The 20,649-nt window shown below is 57.8% G+C and overlaps 1 protein-coding gene across 2 annotated transcripts; it reads right to left on the reverse strand.

The window, feature by feature from the left end:
* Positions 1-1,779: 1,779 nt before the first annotated feature.
* On the reverse strand, positions 1,780-20,075 carry PLEKHH3 (pleckstrin homology, MyTH4 and FERM domain containing H3). Of its 2 annotated transcripts, none has more exons than XM_014609199.3 (13): positions 19,848-20,075; positions 14,384-14,439; positions 11,466-11,560; positions 10,103-10,297; positions 9,466-9,623; positions 8,946-9,069; positions 7,259-7,556; positions 6,442-6,649; positions 5,737-5,864; positions 5,340-5,460; positions 4,533-4,997; positions 3,836-4,027; positions 1,780-3,423 (listed from the first exon to the last, which is right to left on the reverse strand). In XM_014609199.3, exons 1-13 carry the CDS (start codon positions 20,001-20,003, stop codon positions 3,229-3,231), a joined length of 2,391 nt encoding a protein of 796 aa, XP_014464685.2. In that variant the 5' UTR covers positions 20,004-20,075; the 3' UTR covers positions 1,780-3,228. The 2 variants fall into 2 exon arrangements, with proteins under 2 accessions (XP_014464685.2, XP_006273534.2); XM_006273472.4 differs by having other exon boundaries at positions 5,728-5,864.
* Between the last annotated feature and the right edge of the window lie 574 nt (positions 20,076-20,649).

The raw sequence follows: 20,649 nt of genomic DNA on the forward strand, positions 1-20,649 counted from the left end.
CTTGTTACATTAATAAGGGAGGTTTGGGGGAGGGGTGGAGCTGAACACCCCCACCTGAAGAGCTGATACTACCACCACTGTATCCTCAGGGCCCCACAGTGGTTGGAAAGCCAATTTTCCCTGCCCTTGATGTGCCTGTATTAAAGGATTTCCTCAAGCCCCTGGGGCTTACTGGCCATTTTCATCCTGCTGTCAGAGATCTGCCAGCATTGCAAGTCCTGTGTATGCCTGGGACCAAATGCACCACCAGGGCTAGATTTAGCAGCAGACCGTGGGAGGGAGGGCCAGACCCATCCTGCACCTGGGCCTGTGTTGTATGAGCCAGCAGTGAGTCAGGCAGCAGCGGAAGGGGGTGTTGGCCCCAGACCAGGCAGCCCAAGGTGAGAATTAGCCTTTTCCTCTGACCCTGCAGCATGGAACAGCAAGTTAAAAATACTCTGCTCTCTGCCTTGCTGGGCTCTTCCACCCACACTGGCACAAGCTCCAGACAGAAGTACCCATTGCTGGGGTTAGCTTGGCAGGCTCCCTCTTTCTCCATGAGTGGGTGCAGCCACTGCTGGTAGATGCCAGGTGAAGTTGGAAGCAGAGCAGGGAGAGATGGTTGCAGTATTGATTAAATGCCAAAGGGCAGAGCAAGACAAGGGCAGGAGCCAACTCCACAGCAGCTCTGGCTCTTTGAAGTGAACTCAGCCCAAAGCCCTGCCCCTGCTCAGTCAGGACTCCTCCAACCTTATGACCCACCCAAAGTGCTTGCTGTCCTCCTCCTGCTAACTGCCAGACTCTGTGTGTGTGTGTGTGGGGGGGGGGGGGAGAGAAGGAAGGGAGGGCAAAAGGGTAGAGAAGACCACAGCTCCTGCAAACTTGGGGGGGGTGGGGGGCGGAAATCACATGATTGGAATATAGCACAGGCCAAAGCTCAGCCTGCATGCACTACGGAGTCCTGGAGTACCAACACAAGAGCAGCACAAGTCTTGCACATTGCCCACAACAGGCTCCAGCCCCTATCCAGTGGGCTCCTGTTCTGTGCCTGCTAGGGCTGATCCCATACATGCACTGACTTTGGAGGATTTGTTCTGTTCCTGCTTTTCTCAGTCCCCACACACCCTGGACCGGAAGGGCAGGCATTGCATTTGAGGGACAAGGGGACTGGTCCTAAACCAAGGGCTAAGGGTGGGGTGGGATTTCCAGGAAGCCCTGAATTACCACTACTTAGGCAGGTGTTGAAGAGGCAGGCTTAGGTTGCCCCTTGCCAGGTGCAGCTCTTTGCCAGACTGAAACTCCTTGAATGGAGATGCGTGGAGGGGAGGAAAAAAGGGAAGAGAAATCAAATAGAAATCTCTGTGAATCCTACCAGTTACTTACTGCTCCTGCCTGGGAGCATCCACACACACACACACACACATTTACAATGGAGACAATTCAAGCCTTCATCCTTGGACTCTCACACATAAATGCCCCTCTGGAAACCACAGGGCAGTTCCCCACGGAGCAATGGGTCAGGCCTATGGCAGTTTTAGGCATCATTGTTGTGGCAGATGTGCCTCAGTTGCTTCCAGTGGCTCAGGAGCTGGCTCAGGTGTGCTGCGGCCTTGGGTAGGCAGCAAAGAGCACCTGTCCAGACTCAGCACACATTCTGTGCAGCCACCAGAGCCAGCTGAGGTCCTTGAGCAGATGGGGGCTCAGCAGCAGCACCCTGCTGCCCTCACAATGCATGGAGGTAGCAGTTCCAGTCATGCCTCGTGCAGGCCCTGGTCCCTACAGAACAATATGAACCCAGCATTTCCTTTGTGCATTTATTAAAAAAAAAATAAACAGAACTTGACAGAGGCACCACTGAGAGACCCAAGCCTCACCCCACCAACCTAACCCCCCACCCCACCCCCATGAGCCCCTGCTGCTAGGTGTCTACATATGACAGCAGCCTGGTCAGCAGAGAGGACGCAGGACAACATAGTGACCTCCACTCACCAAGGGGCAAGCCTAAAAGCTGCCTGCAGCTTTCCAGGGGTGGGGCAAAGAAAGGTGCTTAGCATACAGTGGACAGATAAACTGGTGGCAGATGGCATTCTGGTAACATCAAAAGCCCTCTCCTACCCTGGGGGAAGATCACTGCAACTTACTAAGGGGTCTGGGAGGTACCACACAGCCTGGCACCCAAAGGAAGAATCCCTGCAAAGGAAGCACAGCATTCCAGACAGCCCCCTTTCACTGGGAACAAGCTTGCAAAGGCACCAGGCTGGTGGGCAACCCCCAGTGGAACAGGTCCAGCCCAGCCTGCTCAGCCAGCAGGAGGCCAACAAACAGCCTCACGCAGACTGGGCAACCACAGGCCCCACAGCCAGGAAAGGGCACAGGCCACTGCAGGAAACACTCTACACCTGGGAACAGTGCTAGCTGGAGCCCTCTGGAGTGGGAGTTAGAAACACTAGTCCTGAAGACCAGGCAAGAAACAAGAGCCAAGCAGGTCCCAGCACCAGCTCTCCATGGGTAGAGCCACAAGGAAGAGCCCAGCCCGCATTAATAAGCTGCCTCCTTCACACTGCAAGTGCTGGGAGAACAATCCCACCACCAGTTCCAGTCACCCCAGGTGCCAGGATGCAGCAGTATCCAGGCAGCAGGCACCTGCCCACAGGAGCTCTCCCACTTCTTCCCCAGAGCCCTGGAGCCCTGCAAGGCACAACCTGCCCAGCTTCCTCTTTAGTGCCTTCCTGTGGGATGGGCAGGAGTGGCCAAGGGAAAACTACACCTGTTGGACTGCTATGAACTACCAGGAACAGAAGCAAGCACCCTGCATTGGGCATCCTGCAGATGCACTGTAACAGCCAAAGGTGCTCGCGCGTCGGGGGAGAGGGTTTTTTATAAATAAATTAAGGAGATAAACCAGGAAGGGAAACCAACTACTGCCCAGGGAAGTGGGTGCCCAGGACAGATGCCCCACACCCCTACTCAAAGCTGGGGGCAGTGAGGGCCCCCCAGGAACAGTGTCTTTTCCTCAGGAGCATGTAGAGCCAAGGTCTCCAACCCAACATTCCTGCCTGTCCGCTTCGCTCCTCCAGCGGTGTCTCAAGCTCTGAGCTCCCTAGCACAGCAGCCACAGGGGCAGACTGGCACTCCTATACCATCAGCAGGGCACAAGTAACCAGGGCAGCCCCAGCACCTCACAGATCCTGGTACATTAGCCTGCTCTGCAGCTCATGCCACATGGACTAGAATGCTGGCCCCAGAGAGCTAACTGGGGAAGGAGCTGGCATCAGGCTGATGACTCCAGAGATCAGGGGCAAAGCAGAGTCCCTGTGGGAGAGGGAGGCCCGAGTCAGGCACGTCCACTGGGCTGCAGTGACCAGCTGGCTCTTCCAACCGGGGCGTCTGCCTGGTGCCCAAGCTGGTGAGGTACATGTTCAGGAGCTGGGCAATCTCATCCACCTGCAAGGCAGTAACAGACAGCAATCAGTGGGATGAAGCCCAGGGCTAGATTTCTCCTTCCCTTCCCACTCTGCCTTCCAAACTAGTACTTTATCCCCCTCCTCCACAGGACAAGGCCTTGCTCCCTGGCCAAGTGGAAGTCCCAGACAGATCCCAGTCAGCTTCTTGTGAGGGTTGCTGCAGACCCTGCCCCTAGCCACACCCAGGTGAAGTGCCAGGTCTTGGAGTTGGGCTGCATTCTCACAAGGATAAGGGCCAGGAGCAGATGAGGGTCAAGAGGAGCTGGTTCCATAGGGTGGGGCGAGGCTGCTGGGCAATAAGCTACCTCACACCTGAGCCAGGAGGAAAAAAACAGCCAGGGCAGAGAGTGGAGGTGGAGAGCAATCAGAACTCTGCTCAGCAAAGGCCTTACCTGGGAGGTCTCAAAGAGCAGATCCCTGTCTCCTATGGAGAGGCGGAAAGTGCTGCTGTCAGGCACACCAAAGGAGGAGATATGGCCATAACAGAAGCTGTCCATGGGCTCAGCCTCCCCAGGCTTGTACAGTGACACAGCCTTGGCCCCGATGCCCAGCCACAGCCGCTGGGGCCCAGTGCCCACCAAGCTCTGCAGACAGATGGACATCAGCATCAAGGCCTGCCCCATTCATCCTGCAACACCAATCTCCTCAGCCCCACATTATACCCAGGACTCACTCAGCCTAGCCCTGGGGGTTCAAGCAGGATGCTAAGCAGCCCAACAAGCTCAGGGAGATAGTGGCAGCAGGGGACTATGCTTCTGCCCCAGGCTGGGTGGGAACCACATGACACCTGTCCTCAGCAAGCTTAGGCTCCAGGAGGTTATCCTGGAGGTTATCCTGGTTGCCAAGACATGCCTTGTCCCAGGACAAACTGGGGCACAGGCTGGAGATTGCAGTCAGTGGTCAGAAGTCTCCTTTCCAGCCCTGCAGATTCCTAAGCGCAAGCAGGACAACTCCAGCTCAGGCAGCCCCCACAGCTCCCAGCCACCCACGCAGAATGAAAAAACTCCAGCCCCTCCATGTAGCACAGGGGGGAGGGAGCTGCTGCACTGAGTGAGCCCAACCAGGGCAGGCAAAGGAAGAGGGTCTCACCGCGTGGAAAGCCACATCAAAGAGGGTGGAGCCAAAGGCTGGCCACTCCCGGACCAGCGCCATGTAGGCTGCCATGGCCTCAGGCCGGCCCATGCCCTGCAGCAATTTCCACTTCTCCACAATGGCAGCCATCATGCTGGCCCCCTCCTCCCGCAGGCGCCCGCGCAGTTTCTGGTCCTGCTCAGCCTGCTGCTTGGCCAGCGAGTGACCCCACAGGCCACCAGGCAGGGCGCCAGCCAGCAGCCCCGCACGGAAGCGGGGGCCAGGGCACTTGGTTGAGGCAGGGGCCTGCTGGGGGGCCTGGAGGCGGGCGTGTAGCACACTGGTTGGGAAGAGCTCCTCCAGGCGTGGGAAGGGAGCGTGCGTGGAGAAGTCACTGTTGAGGCTCTGCAGGCGCAGGGCAGCCAGGGTCTGCAGCATCTCCTCTGATGTGGGCACGTAGCCTCGGATCACCATCTCATGGGCCTGCAAAAGAGGGTAAGGGCTGAGCATGGCAGCATCAGGTGCAGGAAATAGGCATGGCTGACCACCCAATGCTTGATACCCATGCACAATACTTCAGCCTCCCACCTCAGGTGCATCTCACCCTCTCCCAGACCAGTTGCCACAAGAACAGGGGCAAGCAAAAAAAAAAAAAAAAAATGCTTTCTGGCTGCAGGCCCCGCAGAGGACTCTCAGGCTGGACACAGGGCTAGGGCCCCACTGAGAGGGGCACTTAGAGATGCAGCCCTGCCTTGTAAGGGTTGGATGGGGGGGGGCCCTCTGTCGCAAGGACCCAGGCCACATAGCCCAGATCCAGGCTCTCACCTGCTCAAAGAGGAGGGTGAACTCCACACTGTCACGTGGCACATTCTCCGTGTCCAAAAAGCCATAGTGTTTGAAGCACAGCCTCCAAGATGAGTCCCGCATTGTCTCCTCCACTGCCAGGCTGGGCAAGGCAAAAGGACAGACAGTTCCCATCAATGCCAAGACACATGGACATGCACATAGCCCCCTTCCCTCTGCCAGCCTCTCTCTAGGAAGGGAAAATGAGCAAGCTGTGGGAGGCCCATCTGGGACTGCATTACTGTCACAGGGACTAGTAACCAACAATCTTCTCAGGTTTTCCTCCCTCCCCACCCCGTAGCTCCCCTCCCCAACTTCCCCCCACCCCCCAACTCTCACTGGTGCAAGGGTGGCAGCAAGAGGCATTTACTTTTCAAACCTGGTGAGGACGTCAGCCACCAGCATGGCCCTCCCCACAGGCTGCTCATAGTGCCGGCTCTGCTCATAGAGTGCAAAGATGTTGGGGCTCTGGGACAGGTCCAGCCGAGACACCAGCTCCTGGGCCACCTGAGACGAGACAAAGGCAACCAACGGGTGACTACGTGCCCCTGCCATGGCTCTCAGGGCTGCAAAGGGACACAGACATGTCACAACAAGCAAATGCAGGCATTCCCACAGTGCCCCTGCCCCCCCTCCTACCCCCTCCGGTCACGGTGCTGCCCCTTGGTTGCAGGAAGGGGTCCTGGCCCCATGCCTAGCATACAGGCAAGACAGCAGCATGAGTTAGCAATCATATGCTCCAGGGGGCTCTGGCCCCAAAGACTGGCCCCACCTCCACTGCTTCACCCAGTAAGGGATGCAGGACACAGGGCAGCAACTGCCCAGGTCAATGCCAGGGATCCCACTCAAGCCAGGCAGGGCATTGGGGTTTCAGACAGAAGGAGCCTCCCTCCACTGTGCTTTGGCACCAAGGATCATCCCCGGCTTCTACCTTCCCCCTCCCTCAAGATGCCAGGTACAACCTGCCACAGGCTTAGCACCCACTGCCCTACAGTCAGCCCTAGGAACCTGCCCACAACAAAGCATCTCCCAGCATAGGCACAGGATCAATGCCACTTCCTCCCCAACCAGGGGCCCAGCTCACCTCCTCAGCTGTTGTGTGCGAGCTGATGGCCACGCTGTAGGAGGCCGCACCAGGGCAGTGCACAGTGCAGACCATCTCCTGTCGCTGGATAAGCGCTGCAATCTCATTCAATGAGGGCACACACTCCCGCCCCTGCGTCTTGCCCAGGGCCTCCCTGATGAAGCTCCCATACTTGGCCATTTCTGAGTCAGGGAACCTGCTCTCTGTCCTGCAGGGCAAATGCAGCATGAGCATTAGAATGAGCTGCACTGCCCAGAGTGCCAAGTACTACACTAGCCTGAGCTCCATGACAAGGGGCTTGGCCCTAGGGCTGCAGGTGCTGGATCTGGACTCTCACTCAGCCCCTGAGCCATGCCATGTCACAGCCCCAGCTGTTCTCTGGCCTTGAGCCCTTCTTGCCATTCAGTCTCTACAGCCTTCAGCCAGGCCATTCCAGCACAGGGCAAGTCAGCAGCTCCCCTGGCAACAGCAGGGCTGGGGTACCCTGATCCAGGTCTTCCCAGGGAATTCCCCACCACACCACCTGGCAGCTGCAGCTCACCCAGAACATTCTGGAGCTGGTGTTTTTTTCTCTGCAGATGGGAGGAGAGGGGGTCCAACACACTAAATCCCTATAATGAAAGCGGGGCCATAGAAGCTTCAGCCAGCTTGGCACAGAAGCCCTTAGTCCTACCCCCAAAGGCCCTACCCTGAGCCCAGTAGGGGAAAGGGAGTCCTGTGCAAGACACTCCTCAGGACCCAGCCCTTCTCACCAGGACCCAGTGCCCCAGGCAACGTACCCACCCCCAGAAACTGAGCTGGCTGTCCTGAAACTCACCTGTCCAAGTGGAAGTGAAGGAAGCGCAGGACAGGAAGGGAGGACAGGAAGGTGCAGCTCATGCAGGTGAGCAGCTGCCAGTAGCGCAGGTCACCCTGCTCCCCAGGTGCTGGTGGCTCTGTGGTCTGCTTCACCAACTGGCAGTAGATCTCATCAACAAGGGGCCGCAGGTCCCAGCAGGTCTGCAGGATGCCCTGGATCAGGGGCCCTGGGTCCCGCTCTGCCTCCAACTGCTGCAGAGAATTGAAGAGCTTCACAGCCTCATCACGCAGTGTTGTGTAGCCATGGGCACTGGGGGCTAGAAGCAAGCAGGCATCTCTGATTAGCAGGGGCCTGGACTTTAGAGCCCAGGCCCCTGCATCAACCAGCTGTCACGCACTGCCTGCAGGACCTTGGGGAAACAATGGTTCTCCCCCTCTTCTCCAAGCCCAGCACAGGCAGGAAAGACTCTGTGGAGCCCCATCCCTCAGAGCCAGCACACAGCCCCTCCTCCTGCCCCAGCAAAACCAAGCACCCTGGCAAAGTGCATGCCTCCCATCACAAGTAGCATGTGCCCAAACCCCTGCTCTAGTCAGGACAGCACTCAGACCAATGAGGACCTCCACCCCACAAGCACAATTGGATTTTCCAAGGCATTCACCCAGACAGCAACCAGAGAACCCCAACCCATACCACTGGCACATGGACAAGCACCCATGCCCACTCCTGGATCACTCAAAGAGAACCAATCTCCTTTCCCACATCCTGTCAGGGCAGGATATCCATGGGTCAAAGTCCCACTCAGCAAGGACCCCTCCTATCCCTGTCTAACCCCAGGGAACAGAGGGAGCAGAGTCCCAGCAGGGCCCAAGGCATCACCTTCCATCTCCCACCTATAAATAGCTGCAGAAATCTGGCAGCAGGGGAGTAATAACGAAAGAGATATCTAGGTAGGCTGCAAGGGGTCCAGAGGCCCAGGGCAAGGCATCTCCTACATGGACATAGGCCTCTAACTCTGCATCAGTTATTAGTTTGCTTTAAGCTGCATCGTGGGTGTTAGCTAAAGGGCCTGTAGAACAGGCCAGGTTATGCAGGCTGCCCCAGGTGTCCTTTTCACCCCAAGGGGAAGGCCAGAGTCTGGGCACAGCAGACTGATTTCAACTCCGATTATATTGTGTTTCATTTTGTTGGGCATCTATTGGGCCCCCGTGTTTGTTGCATGTGGTAACCAATGTTAAGCACTGGGCACAGACTACCAAGGGCAGAAGTTCAAGTAGGAGCTGGTACTGAAAGAAAAGGAGTGTCAGACTGTACACTCTCACTGGGCCTCCCAATGGAAGGCCAGGCCCCCTTGCTTAACCTGCTCTCAGCAGCATTCCAGTAGTTTACCAGTAATGGGATGACTATGGTGTTATTCAATAAGAGTTTGGTTGAGCCTGGTCCTCAAGAGCCTTCTCCACCTCCTGCTATCTCTACCCCTACTGTTCCCTCTGGCAAAGTATGCAGGGGGTTGTAAAAAGGTCCAGGCCACAGGTCAGGCATTCCAGTGTGGCGCTGAGCCTGTGCCACAACACACACCAGTCACATATGCTGTGTTCACAGTGAGGCCTGCTCCTCCCCCACCACCCCACAGTCTCACACACATGGGCAAACCCTGCCTTGGCACCGCAGGTCAGTTCCCAGAACTGGGCTCATGCCAGCTGCTCACCACTTTGGTCCACGCTGCCATAGGGGAAGGGGAGCAGGGGGGCATAGAGTGGGCTGCTGGTGTAGCGAAGAATTGGGTTGCAGCGGTAGATCTGCTCCAGGATCTCTGGGCTCTCATAGTTCTCCTGCGGAAAGAAGCAATAGCAGCTGTTGCACAGTGCACCATGAGGCCCAGACAGGCAAGCATGGTGCTACTCAGCATGAGGTACCCCTCTGCCCAGGTCAGGCCGAGAGCCTACAACATTGGCAGGCCCCTGGGAGCACAGATCGGAGGCGACTGGATCGTCCATCAGCATCCCCACTCTGAAAAGCCAGCCTTGGGGGTGCTGCAAACCACAGGAACCTGCTGCCTCCCGCCCAACTCTGACCTCCCCAGTACAGCCCAAGGGGAGAGGAGGATCTGGGGGCAGGGAGTAGAAGGAGGAAGAGGAAAGGGAGTGGTGGAGATGGGAACCTCAGGACCCTGCCAAGTCTGGCCATGGCCCCCTCTCTTACAAGTGATCCCCTGACCCCAGTCTCACCTCAATGTCACGCATGAGCAGCTGCGTTGGTGTCTGCACAGGGGCTTTGCTGTCAATGACCTTCTGCACAGCACACACCCAGTGGACTGCCTCATTCAGGTGCTCCGTGTACAGGCGGTAGCAGTGCTTCCTACCAAACACCACCACAGACCAGTAGCCTGTGAAGAACCAGACAGACCGAGCGCTTGATGCTGCCCTGCTCTACCTCCATGGCCCTTGCCTGACAGCACCCCCACTCTTGCAACAGTTGTAGATTTCTCCCTATAATGTGCTCATCCCACCCTAGCCAGGGGTCCCTCCCTGCCACTGGTTTCCAGAAGCCAATATGATCAAGGCTTTCCTACCTCAGCCTTGTGCTCCAGGCAGCAGGGCAAGGCCACAGGACACTTAAGATCTTTACAGTGCCTAAGCCTTGGGGTACACAGACAGGGACCCCATCAAGAGGGTGGGGGTGGCTGGAAGGCAGACGAGTCAGCCAGGGAGCTGCATACAGTCATGGCCACCATAGGCAGTGCAAGCCAAGAGGGAACACCATCCCCTGCACTGTGCACTGTGTCACAGGCTGGACTCCCCTCCTGGCCCCACCCCCTTGGCACTGGCAACACGGGGGCAGTGCATGGTCAGAGGGGGCAAGTACCAGTCTCCTTGTAGGTCTGCTTGTCAGGCCACAGCACGGAGCAGAGGCTGGTGAGCACCAGCATGCCCAGGCGCCTGGCCCCCTTCTCATTGCTGCTGTAGTAGTCGAGGGAGTCCTGGGTCAGCACAAACCAGTACTTCCGGGGCCTGATCCAGGAGGGCTTCACACTCCCTCGCACTTCCCTTTGCAGCCAGCCTGTGGGGAAGGGGGTGGGGGGATGACAGGACAGAGAGTGAGTTCCCACCATGCCCCAGCCCCAACTCTACATGTCCCTCATTCACAAGAGAGTTGCAAGTCCCTTTTCTCCCCATCTCCAGGGAGGAGTTCCCCAAAAAATGAAGGAAAAGCCCTCCATTTCCCCTTCTGCTCTCCCTGCTCAAAGTTCAGCTCTCCCTGAGGGGCAGAGAGTTGCACCTGAGCCAGGGGCAGCCTATACCCCACTACACACACCCCCCGCTCAGCCTTGATTAGGCTGCTTGGGCTGAGGCACCCTTTCCAGCCGGCCCCCAACCCAGAGAGAGGACTTCCGGGGCAGGGGGGAAAGGGCTTTTGGGGCAGTCTGACTCTGGCTCCATAAGGTAGGACAGGCTATGGGCTCCAGGCAACAAGCCTAAGCTAAGCTTTGTTCTGGCCACTCAGGGACGGGCAATTATTTTGGGCTGAGGGCCGCTTACTGAGTTTTGGCAAGCCATTGAGGGCTACATGACAGGCAGTCAGGGGAAGATAAATATTAATTTCCTAAATTTTTTAAGGGCCCTGGGGGCCGGATAGAATGGCCTGGCAGGCCACATCCGGCCCACAAGCCGCATTTTGCCTACTCCTGTGGCCACTACTGCCAAATTAGAGCTCCAGGATGTACTCCACACCAGGCTTTAGTCTGTCCTGCCTCTTGCACAACTCCAGTAAGCTGCCTGGCCCCAGACGCAAGCAGAGCCTAGATGTAAGCACAGCTATACAGGGACTTTCAGGACTCTCACATCACCAGGATGCTGCAGCCTGATCCCAGGAAAGCTGGGAGCCAGCCAAAAGACAAACAGGGCTCAAAGCCACAGGCCTCAGCCCCTGCAAGAGCCCCAGGCCCAAGATGTAGAAGGGATGGTGCAGGCCTTCACAGTACCCAGGATCTGAACCCGCTGAGGCTTCACCTGCTCCACAGGGACCTGACATGAGAAGCAGAGACCTGCCCAGACACTTGCCCACCCTTCATTTTGCCCTTCTCCAGCACACTATAAGCCCCCAAATCTAAATGCGTTTCAGCCAGGCTCTCGGTAACAGGGCACCCAGATGATCTTGAACAGGAAAGGTAGTACCCTCACCCAGCAGAGCCCCTGCAAAACAGCTCCCTGCCACAGGCAGCACTCACCTTTCACAATGGCATCAGGATCCTCTTCTACTTGCCCCTGCCCCTGCCCCTTTTCAACGATGAGGCTGCACATTTCATCTGAGGCCAAAAGGGACCTGCACCAACACAGAGAAGTAAGCAAGGACCCCAAGAGGCAGACATGCCTCTCCCCACCCCGCTTTGCACAGGAATAGGCAGATAGGTCCTTTCAGCACCACCCACTAGCAGGGTAGGAGAAGGAGGGGGCAGTAGAGCAGCCCAGCCCTGAACTCTGTAGTTCTCAGCCAGAAAGACACAGAGGAAACATCTCACATAATGCCACGGGGGCAGTGCTAGTCCTGAAGCAGAGACTGGCAGATCACAAAAGGACCCCCAGCACCAGCCAAAGACACAGCCCAGACTAATGTTTGGCAGATCCCATTAAGAAGCAATAAAGGGAGACCCTGACAGCATTCCCCAAAGGTCACACCATCCCTACCCCCAGACAAGGAACACTGATATTGGCTTTGCCCCACAGAGCAGTTGTTGAGGACAGGTCATGCCAATCTAGTGCCCAGGTTAGGAGGGGCTTCAACGGCATCCCCATCGCAAGTGCCCAGCCAGAGAACTATAGGGCACACCAGCTGCTCTTGCCCTCCCCACAACTCCTGGATGCTCCCATTTGGGGCTGTGAACCTGCAGGACCAAAAGGATCCTGTGAAGACTAGCCACAATGTGGAAGAGAGAGAGTGTGTGGGGAGAAGAGCTTAGGGCCCAGCACCCCTGCCCCCCAGGCGGTGGGAAAACAGCTAAGCCATCGTATGCAGATGACCCCAGCTAAAAATAAGCTGTTTGCACTTGCGGCCCTGCCAAGGAATTCGGAAAATGAACAACCAGGAAAAAATGCTGGCGGCAGTGGCCAAGCCGGGGGAGGACAGGGAGCAGCGTCATGACTCCCTGGGGCCATGACCCCCCCAGACAGCTCCACAGAGGCCTGTGCTCCCAGCCTCCCTCCCAGCTCCATCCATCCAAGCCACCACCTCCACTCTTACCCATTGCAGTTCACCTGTACCTGATAGGGAGAATCCTACCCTACCCACCCCACCAGCTTCTTCAAATGAAGCAGTGTCTGAGTTAGGACTAAGACCTGTGAGTCCTGGATCACACCCCTCCACTCCAACCAGTAAGGAGAACTCTCTCCTAGAGAAGGGTGGGGAAGGGGTTTCTAATCCTTAGAGCAGGGGTGGGAGCCAGGACTTCTAGGCTCAAATCCCAGCTCCTGCTCCAATCACCGGACAATACTGCCTCTGCCCATCTACAAGGGCAGGAGCACAGGAATCCCACTCCCTCTGGGCTCAGATATGATCCTTGGTCAAGCAAGGGCCAGATACCAAACAGACTGGGGTTGGTGATCCAGGCCAGGGACCTAGGCAGAGTCTGACTGGCAGCCTTCCAGCTCACTCCTCTCTACCTCCAAGAGCAGGCGGCAGACACTCCCTGCCCTTCCCTTAGGCCAGTGCCCTTGAGCAAAGGCAGAGTCAGGAATCATTTCTGGCAGGGCTGAGGGAAAGGACTTCCTGGGTCACTCTGAAGGCAAACAGCAGACAGCCAAACTCCAGCAAATCTGGCACTACCCAGGGCACCTCCTTGCTGCAGGGCCTGGCAGACAGGCTACTGCCAGCCCATCACCCCCAAAGCCAGCACTAATTTCAACTAGTGCAGGGACTTGGGAGGGAACAGCAAACAAGGAATAGATTCTTCCGGCAGGGAGCCTCCAACACCAAGGGCAGGAAACCAGCCCAGAGGGAAATGGCCAGGGGCAGGATGGGCTAGGGACACAGCAGGGAGTTTGGGGGCTCTAGGCTGGAAATGCGAGAGCACCACATCTGGTGGGGGAGGGGGGATCTATTCCCACCTAGGGCTAGTGGTGGGCTGTGGCAGAACGGAGACCCCTCATGTCCCTACCACTGGGGCTGGAAGACAGGGGTAAGGGCAGCTCCAAAGCAATCAAGACCAGGGTCCTTGTCCCAAGCAACTGTTCACTGCCTGGGCTGCAAAACAGCCTGGTTGGGAGTTTATGCTTCTCAGAGTTAGGGAAGCCATTGCCTTGCCTGTTTGCTTATGGGGATGCACTCACCAAGGGGGGTGGGGGCAAGGGGTACTATGCACAAGCCAGAGCAGGGAAGGGACTTCCCCAAACCACACCCAGGAATGGAATCCCCCTGTCTCTCTCCTCCCCATCCCCCAGTACCCAACAGAGCCTGGAGCTGGAGAAGGAGCCCCAAGAGCTCAGGCTGAATCCTTGGACAGCAAGTTACACAGGCTCCTGCAGGTCCAGATCCTGCCATGCCTGTATAGCTACTCTTAACACTGGAGGTGGGGGGAGCCAGCAGGGGTGGGGCACCACGCTGTTTGCTGACTGGTCTCCCATATAGGGGGCTGGGGGTGCTAGGTGGGGCCAGGCCCCACCTACCTCTAGTGCAGGGGCTGAGGGTGGTTTCTGATCCAGTCTGGAATACACTACAGCTAGAGTAAGGGATGCACCTAGAGGCATTATGCTTAGTGCAGTCCAAGGGCTCACATCCTCCCAGAATTACCACCTAGACCTGCTGGAGCCCAACACACAGAACACAACCAGGGGGGGCAGAGGCAGGGGCCACAGACTGGGGGGCATTGGCCTCCTCCCAGAGAAAGGGGCAAGGAGCATCAGAGGGGCTTCACGCTGCCACAGGCCCAGCACATGAACCAAGGAGCCAAAGCATCTCCTCCCCCCGCCCCGCCTTGCACTGCTGTAACAGGTTCCCCACTCTCATACCTAACCCAGGACTCAAGTGACACTGCTTCTCATGGCTCTTCCAGGAGGAACACCAGCCACACTAAGCCCAGGCTATCCCTGTGCAGGGGCATATGCTGCCAACTATTAAAAAGTAAGGCAAGGCATGAGCAGGCAGATCACTCACCGTTCAGAGCCAGTGCTTGTGCGGACAGGCTGAGTCAGGTTCACCTCCAGGGACCCCTAGGAAGGAAGGACAGAGACACGCTTAGCATCCTAGTCCCCACAGTAAAAATGATCCCCAGCATGCAACGTCTCTTCTGGGGCAGCGGGGCTACCAAAGCCCCTGTCCCCAACCACTCTGCAGCAGACTCTGGATAAATGGCTCTTTGGGGACAACTCAGGCCCAGACCAGACTCTGGCAGACTCAGGGTTTGTGCTCACTGCCATGGGGATGAATTTCACACATAGATACTACCCCCACAATGCCTCTTCTACATGAAACATGGAAAGCAGCATGCAACAATCCCACCAACCCAACAGACACAGGACCCAAGTGCAGGATTTTGAGCCCAACCCTGCAGAGCCAGGGCAGGGACAAAGCAAACTGCCTGCATGGCCTCAGCTGACCCAGCTGGGTTGAACACCGTGCAGAATTGCACAAGATCAGTGCTGAGTAATACTCTTACGGCACAAAGTCCTATTGTAACTGGGGCCACTGACTTCCTGCCTGTGTCAGTGGGATGCTGTGCAGGGAAGTCCCTAGCCCAGAAGCATGACAGGCGCTGGCTCCTCCCCCCATTGCAGGGCTTTGCCCATTCCCTGCCTGCTCTTTGCAATGTAAAACCCCAGATTCTGCTGAACTGGCAAGAACTGGGAAGGAGATACTGCAGGTCAGCACTGGAGGACCTCAACACAACTCAGGTGGGGCACACCAGAGTTGAAACCAGGGAGCAACTCAGGTCTCTGGGTCCAGAGCTGGGAGGTGGCCAAAGGGCAAAGTAGCTAGGGCTGTAGTTCAGGATTGATGGAGGCCCCCAAATGCAGACAATTCCCCATCCCCCACCCTCCCTGCAACAGGTCCTGGACTCATCCCTGATGGAGAAGCTCTCCAGCTGGCCAGCCCCTCACTGCATGCCACTGGCAGCCCAACAAGGTGAACAGAGGCACAAGGGACCAGAACATCCCACACAAAAGCAGAGGAAAGGAGATCTCATCTAAAAATAGCATGGGGGGGACAGGGCATAGCAGGTACCAGGAGGCAACTCTGGGCGGAAAGCTCTGTTGACCTGTGGCATTAACAGCACCTGTTATCACTATAGATGGGGAGTCCTGGGCACTGGCAGCCCACTCCCTTCTCTCACCCCATCCCAGCCACAGCAGCTGCAGCAGCATGGAGGACAAGGGCTGTCTACCCCCGCTGCTTCCAGCTAGGGAGCTGGGGGAGGAGACTCAGAGCTTCAAGTGCAGCTGCCTGGTAGAAACCTCTGCTCAGATCCTGGCCCAGCTGAGGGGCCTTGGCGGGACAGACACCTCTCTGCGCCAGGGGGAGTGGCGGGCTCGTTCTCAGGGATATAAATAAAATGCAGTGCAGGCGCTTGCGTGCAGAGCCTGGGCAGCTGCTCCCACGCTCCCAGCAAAGGGGGGGGGGACAGGGGGGGCTGCCCAGCACACCCAGGTTTCTAAGAACCACACTGAGCTGTAGATGCTTGGCAAGGCTGCTACCCTGACCTGACCTGAGCTCTCCAGGGAACGGGTACCCCAGCCCAGCTCCACAAGAGCCCTCAGGTCAAGCAGGGCAGCTACCTCTGAAGCCTGCTACCAAGGCTATACCAAGCAAAGGGCCCTTGGTGCCACAGAGCCTCTGCTCTCCTTAGCCAACAATCCAGGACATACTCCACCCCTAAATAGAGATATCACAGGCTCCCCTGAGGAGCACATTCCTAAAGCCACCATCTGGACTCAGCACAGGCAACTCCTTGGCTGCAACCCAACAGAGGGCCAGAACATCCTAGCCCTCCCCTGCCTTGACCAGGTAGCATAGGCTTATCTCAGGGCCCAAGCACCAAGCACTGCATCTACCTCTGCTCCAGTCTAGTGACAGCTCTGCCTCTAGGGATCCATGGGCCAAGCATAAGGTAAGCATTGAGCAGCCCCAAAGAGTGGGAGCTGGAACAGGGTGCCTACAGCCAAGGCAGGAGCTTAGCAAAGGGAGCATATGATGGTGATGGGAGCAGGGGCACAGACTGCATGTGCCTCCTCTCCAGCTGTGCTGCGCAGCACGAGTCCCCTAAGCACAGCACTCCCTGCCCTGCCCCCTGCCAGGGGCAGGGGCCCAGGATGACAGTGCAGACAGACTGCTCTCAGAGAAGTGCCTGTCCTGTCAGGCTGCCATAATGCATTTACCACACAAGGGCAGAGGGTCTGGCAGGTGCAATACCTAGGGCAGGGCACCATGGAGCATTCAGCCTCAACACAGCTGGTAAGGACAGTGTTGAGCATTATCAGAGCCCTGGGGGTTCCCTCCAAACACAAATGGGGATTTCCCCTTTTGCCAAGAAAAGAGGGTGAATGAACTACAGGGGCTTGTGAGCTCATATCTGCAGAGGGCATGAGGAACAGGAAGCACCACCTATCATTAGCAAGGAGCCCCTGGGAAGCAGGGAATCCCCCTTCTTTCACTGCCAGCCTTATCAGCTTCCCCAACACAGCCTGGTGGTAGGGGTGGGAAGAGAAGGGAAGCACGGCCTACTGCAGGTTTGGCATATCAACCCTCACCAAAGGAAGCAGCAACCAAGGCCTGTGAGCTCTGATAGGTGCTGTCCTGCTTGCCATCAAGAGCTAACCTTCCCACTCTCACCCCCACATGAGGCATGCATGCAAATGTGTGCGCTTGTACCAGTCTTCACCACTGTATCACCCCAATGGCAATGAGAAACAAAAGCCCAAAAACCCGGGCACATTCCATCCAGCGCCGATAAGGGACCAGGGAAAACAGCAGGGTGCCTCAGGCATCTCCCTGCCCATGACAGCACCTGAATATGAGCTTGCTGGCTTTGGGACAGCTCAGAGCTGAAACGGCAGAGTACCATGCCACCAGGCCAGAACAGGGGGACAACAGCCTGTTGCAATGGCTGGGCACCCTCAGCTCTGCCCTGCTGAGGCCGTTTGCTCCTTGCACCATAAGCCTGGCCACTTGCTCACTCAGACCATCACTGTGCCATGGGATTCAGCACCCCTGGCCCTTGCAGCTCCCTGCACAACACCCAGCACAGCAGAAGCCCTGCATGTTTCCCCATCTCTCCCTGCCCCAGAGCATTCATATATTCCAAGTTGCCAGGCAATTCTTCTCTTCCCAACAGGCTCTCCCTTGTCTGGCATTCAGGGCCTTGATTCATGTGCTCTAGGGCCCAACATCTGATCAATACCAAGGCTCCCCTCCCCTGCTGCCAAGTGCCTGAGGTGCTACCAAATGACTAGTCCCTGCATCACCACAGAAGACAGCTGATGGTCTTCAGAGAGGAAAAGAACTTCCCACCCCACACACCTTCCCAGCCTCATGGGAACCCAGCACGTATACCTCACCACCAAGCCCAGACAGCAATGGCCAATGGCTACTTCCCCAAGTTGTTTCCTGGACCAGGTTCAGGTCCGCCCAGCCACAGCCACCCTACCCTAGGCCTGTTCTTATACCCAGAAGTTGTCCCCTTTCCCCCCAAGCCTGCTCAGCCTGGCAATCCCTCCCAGTTAGCCCAGAATGGACAGGACTCTCTTCCCGCCTCCAATGATAGTGCCAAGGTCCCTGGGTCTCAGAATCCAGGGTGGGCACAGCAGCTTGGCACTGTGCAAGCCAGCACAATTCACAGGCTAGCGATCAATTCGGGTGATGCAAGACCACCTGCTCCCTAGAGTTACCATGCACAGCATGACCTCCCAGCATGGGGTGGGCAAAATGCGGCCCGCCAGGCCATTCTATCCAGCCTCCGGGACCCCTAAAAAATTTAGAAAATTGATATATATCTGCCCCTGGCTGCCTGTCACACGGCCCTCGATGGCTTGCTGAAACTCAGTAAGCGGCCCTCCACCTGAAATAATTGCCCGCCTCTGTCCTAGCTTGTACTCTCAGCACTGAAGGTTGCCCTAGGCACTGGACCCACAGCCAGGGGGCAGCAAGGGGTCCTTCCAGATGGGAAGAGTGTCCCCACTTGGGATGACTCACCCATCTCCATGGCATTTCTTTCTAAGCAAAGCTTTGGGGATTATTGGAGACCTTTATGCTCTTTTGACAGTGAGCAGCTGGGGGCAGGAAAATAAAGCAAAAGCTACAGAAAGCAGCAAGCTGCAATGCAGTTTGAAAATCTCTGCATCCTGCTCCAGACCTCGCCTGAGCTCCCCACCTTCCACCAGGCTGGGGTTGGGCACAGCTGAACATACTTGCATTGGGACTAAGTGGAGGTTTGGGGATGCTTTCACAACAGCAGAACTGTCTTTGAAGCTCAGAAAGAAATGTTTGTAAACTCATCAGCCAGCACTGGCCCATTTGAGAGAAATGGGCATGGTTCAGGCCTCCCACATTGCCAGGACCACACAGAGCACTGCACCCAGGTCACCTCACCTTGTCATCCCAGAAGAACCTACAACAGGCTCAACACTCACACAGCGATATTGGGAATGGCACCACATGCACCAAAAGCAAGAAAGCAAGATAGACCTAAACCCCCCAAGACAGGTGCCAGGCTCTGAGGCAGGTGCAGGAGCATCCAAAACTCCTCTAACACCACTCACCCAGCTCTCCAGTAAGAGACTCAGGGACTTTGCCTCTCCCTCGTGCAGCCTCTGGGAAGGGAAAGTGCCCACAGGAAGCTTAGCTCCATGGAGCAGTTCCGTAATAGTAACAGCAGCAATGCCTGGAGGCCCTGTCCTGCCCGGCACTGCACAGACCCAGACTGCAGTGGAGGTGGACACGATGCCAGGTCCTGCACAGACCCCAACAAGCAGAGGCAGGTCTTATCAGCCCGACCAAGCACCCTAGCTTTGAAGAGACAGAGGAGACAGGCCCTGTCCTCAAGAGCTCCCAGTCTGGGCAGGTGACTGAGGATTGACCGCTCCCCAAGCACATGGGGGTAGAAGACCAGCCACCTTAGGGCCAAAAGATTTTGGGGGAGAGTGTGGCATGCCACAAACCTGGCCCCAGCACAGGTGCCGAGGCAGCCCTTGCAAACCTGGCAAACCAAGCAACTTGCTAAGGGGCACACCAGGAGCCCCCAACCCCGAACTTTAAACAGACCCAGCCCCTCTCCCGGGCGCTCCCGCAGCTCAGGGGGCTGCCGGACAGAGCCAGGGCGAGCCTGGAGCCACTTGCCCGGCAAGGCGCGTCCAGCCCCGGCCGCAGGGGACGCGGAAGGAGCGCGGCCAGCCGGCTCGGGCACGTCCAGCCCCAGGGCAAGCGCTGCGCCCGGACCGGGGCGGGCCGGGCGCGCAAGGCGCCGCCACCAGCAGCAGGGCCCGGCGGAGCGAGGCGTCCAGCCGCAGGCGGGCGGGCGGGGGCCGGGCAGCCCGGAGAGGCCCGAGCGCCCTCATGCCGCCTGCGGGGCGCTGCCCGGTCCCGGTCCCGGGGGGAGCCGCGCTCGGTGCCGCCCGCGCCCGCGTACCTGGTCCGCCTTGCTGCGCAGCTCGAAGGACTCCTCCTCGTCCTCGTCCTCGGCCTCGCCGCCCGCCTCCTTGTCTGCCTCCGCATAGTCCCGGCGCAGCAGCGTGAAGCCCTGGCGGCAGCACAGCAGCCACCACAGCCCGCCCGGGAACGGCATAGCCCACGGTACCGCGCAGCCAGACCGCCGCCAGCAGCGCCCCACCGCTCTGCCCCGCCCGCCCTGTCGCGTCACAGAGACTAGCCAATCCGCGTCCGGGGGCGGGGCTCGCGTGTTGCATCATGAGCCTGGGGCGGGGCCTCCGCGGAGGCTCTGGCGCCTGGCCCCGCCTCCCGGGCTGGTGTCGGGGGGGAGCGGTCCCAGGGGCTACGCAGCGCTGTGAGGCTGGGCACGGTGCCCCGCGACGCCAAGAGCCCCCAGGCTGCAGCAGGGCGACGAGGCCCCGCCTTGCAAGGGCTGTTCAAGTGCCCTCCAAGGGTCAAGGGTAGAGGCCCCACGCCGCTACAGGGGAAGGCCAGACCCCCACTTCTGCCTTCCTGGCCCCAGATAGGGAGATGGGCCCAAGCCTGAGCAGAGGGGTGCAGTCTTCTCGCCAGGAGTCTCCTGTCTAAATCTGCAGCCTTGGCTGTGGGCAGCAGTCAGTGCTTCTGAGAACACTGAAAAAAAAAAGCCCCTGAGGCCTGTAACAGCTGGAGGGAACTGGCCCCATGGAACACCTGGCAAAGCCCAGAAGCTGGGGGGGGAACCAAACATCCTCCACTCTGGGGATGGCAAGTATACCCCCACACATCACCCCCTCTCTTAC

The sequence above is a fragment of the Alligator mississippiensis genome, chromosome 4 (genome assembly GCF_030867095.1).
Source record: "Alligator mississippiensis isolate rAllMis1 chromosome 4, rAllMis1, whole genome shotgun sequence".
Taxonomy (NCBI): Eukaryota; Metazoa; Chordata; order Crocodylia; family Alligatoridae; genus Alligator; species Alligator mississippiensis.